This window comes from Apaloderma vittatum, unplaced genomic scaffold, assembly GCF_000703405.1.
Source record: "Apaloderma vittatum isolate BGI_N311 unplaced genomic scaffold, ASM70340v1 scaffold7786, whole genome shotgun sequence".
In the NCBI taxonomy this organism is placed as follows: Eukaryota; Metazoa; Chordata; class Aves; order Trogoniformes; family Trogonidae; genus Apaloderma; species Apaloderma vittatum.
The window spans coordinates 12,295-12,754 of record NW_009719941.1 but is presented as its reverse complement, the minus strand read 5'-3'; the positions used below and the strand labels follow the sequence as shown (position 1 = coordinate 12,754).

General features: G+C 59.3%; 1 protein-coding gene across 1 annotated transcript in view; it reads right to left on the bottom strand.

Moving 5' to 3' along the window:
• The window catches only part of CILP (cartilage intermediate layer protein, nucleotide pyrophosphohydrolase), an 8,748-nt gene extending 8,495 nt beyond the window's left edge, over positions 1-253 (bottom strand). Inside the window, exon 1 of the mRNA XM_009870836.1 lies at positions 196-253. Coding sequence (XP_009869138.1) covers positions 196-253 — 58 coding nt within the window. The remainder of the gene's footprint in view (positions 1-195) is intronic.
• Between the last annotated feature and the right edge of the window lie 207 nt (positions 254-460).

The following is a 460-nucleotide window of genomic DNA, read 5'->3' as shown; positions in this document are numbered from 1 at the left end:
GGCTGACCCGCAGACAGGCTTTGCCTGAGCTCTGGCGGCTGGGTGGGTGCCAGCCCTGATCTGGAAGTTGTTTGGCTGGGCAAACGCCACGCTGACCCAGAGCAGCACCCGGCGTTGGTGCTGGGCCTGTGTCTGCTGGCTCGCTGACAGACTGGGGACAGCACAGGGACAGGAATAGAAATGTGTAACCTTCACCTAAAACAGATGTGGCTCCCAGGATGAGGAGGAGAATCCATCCTTTTGGGGCGACCATCGTTCTCTCCAGAGGTGACCAGGGACTTATTGGAGTATCTGCAGCCCTCTCAGGGTCTTCCCAGACCTGTGGAGAAGAGCCTGGCTATGTCGAGGCTCACACACAGTCCTTCTGCTTTCAGGGAGCTTCTCCCAGGCTGAACCAGTGAAGAACATGCCGTGGGGCTGTTTATACCCCCTGCCCACCCACTCGCCCCCTTCAGCCCCC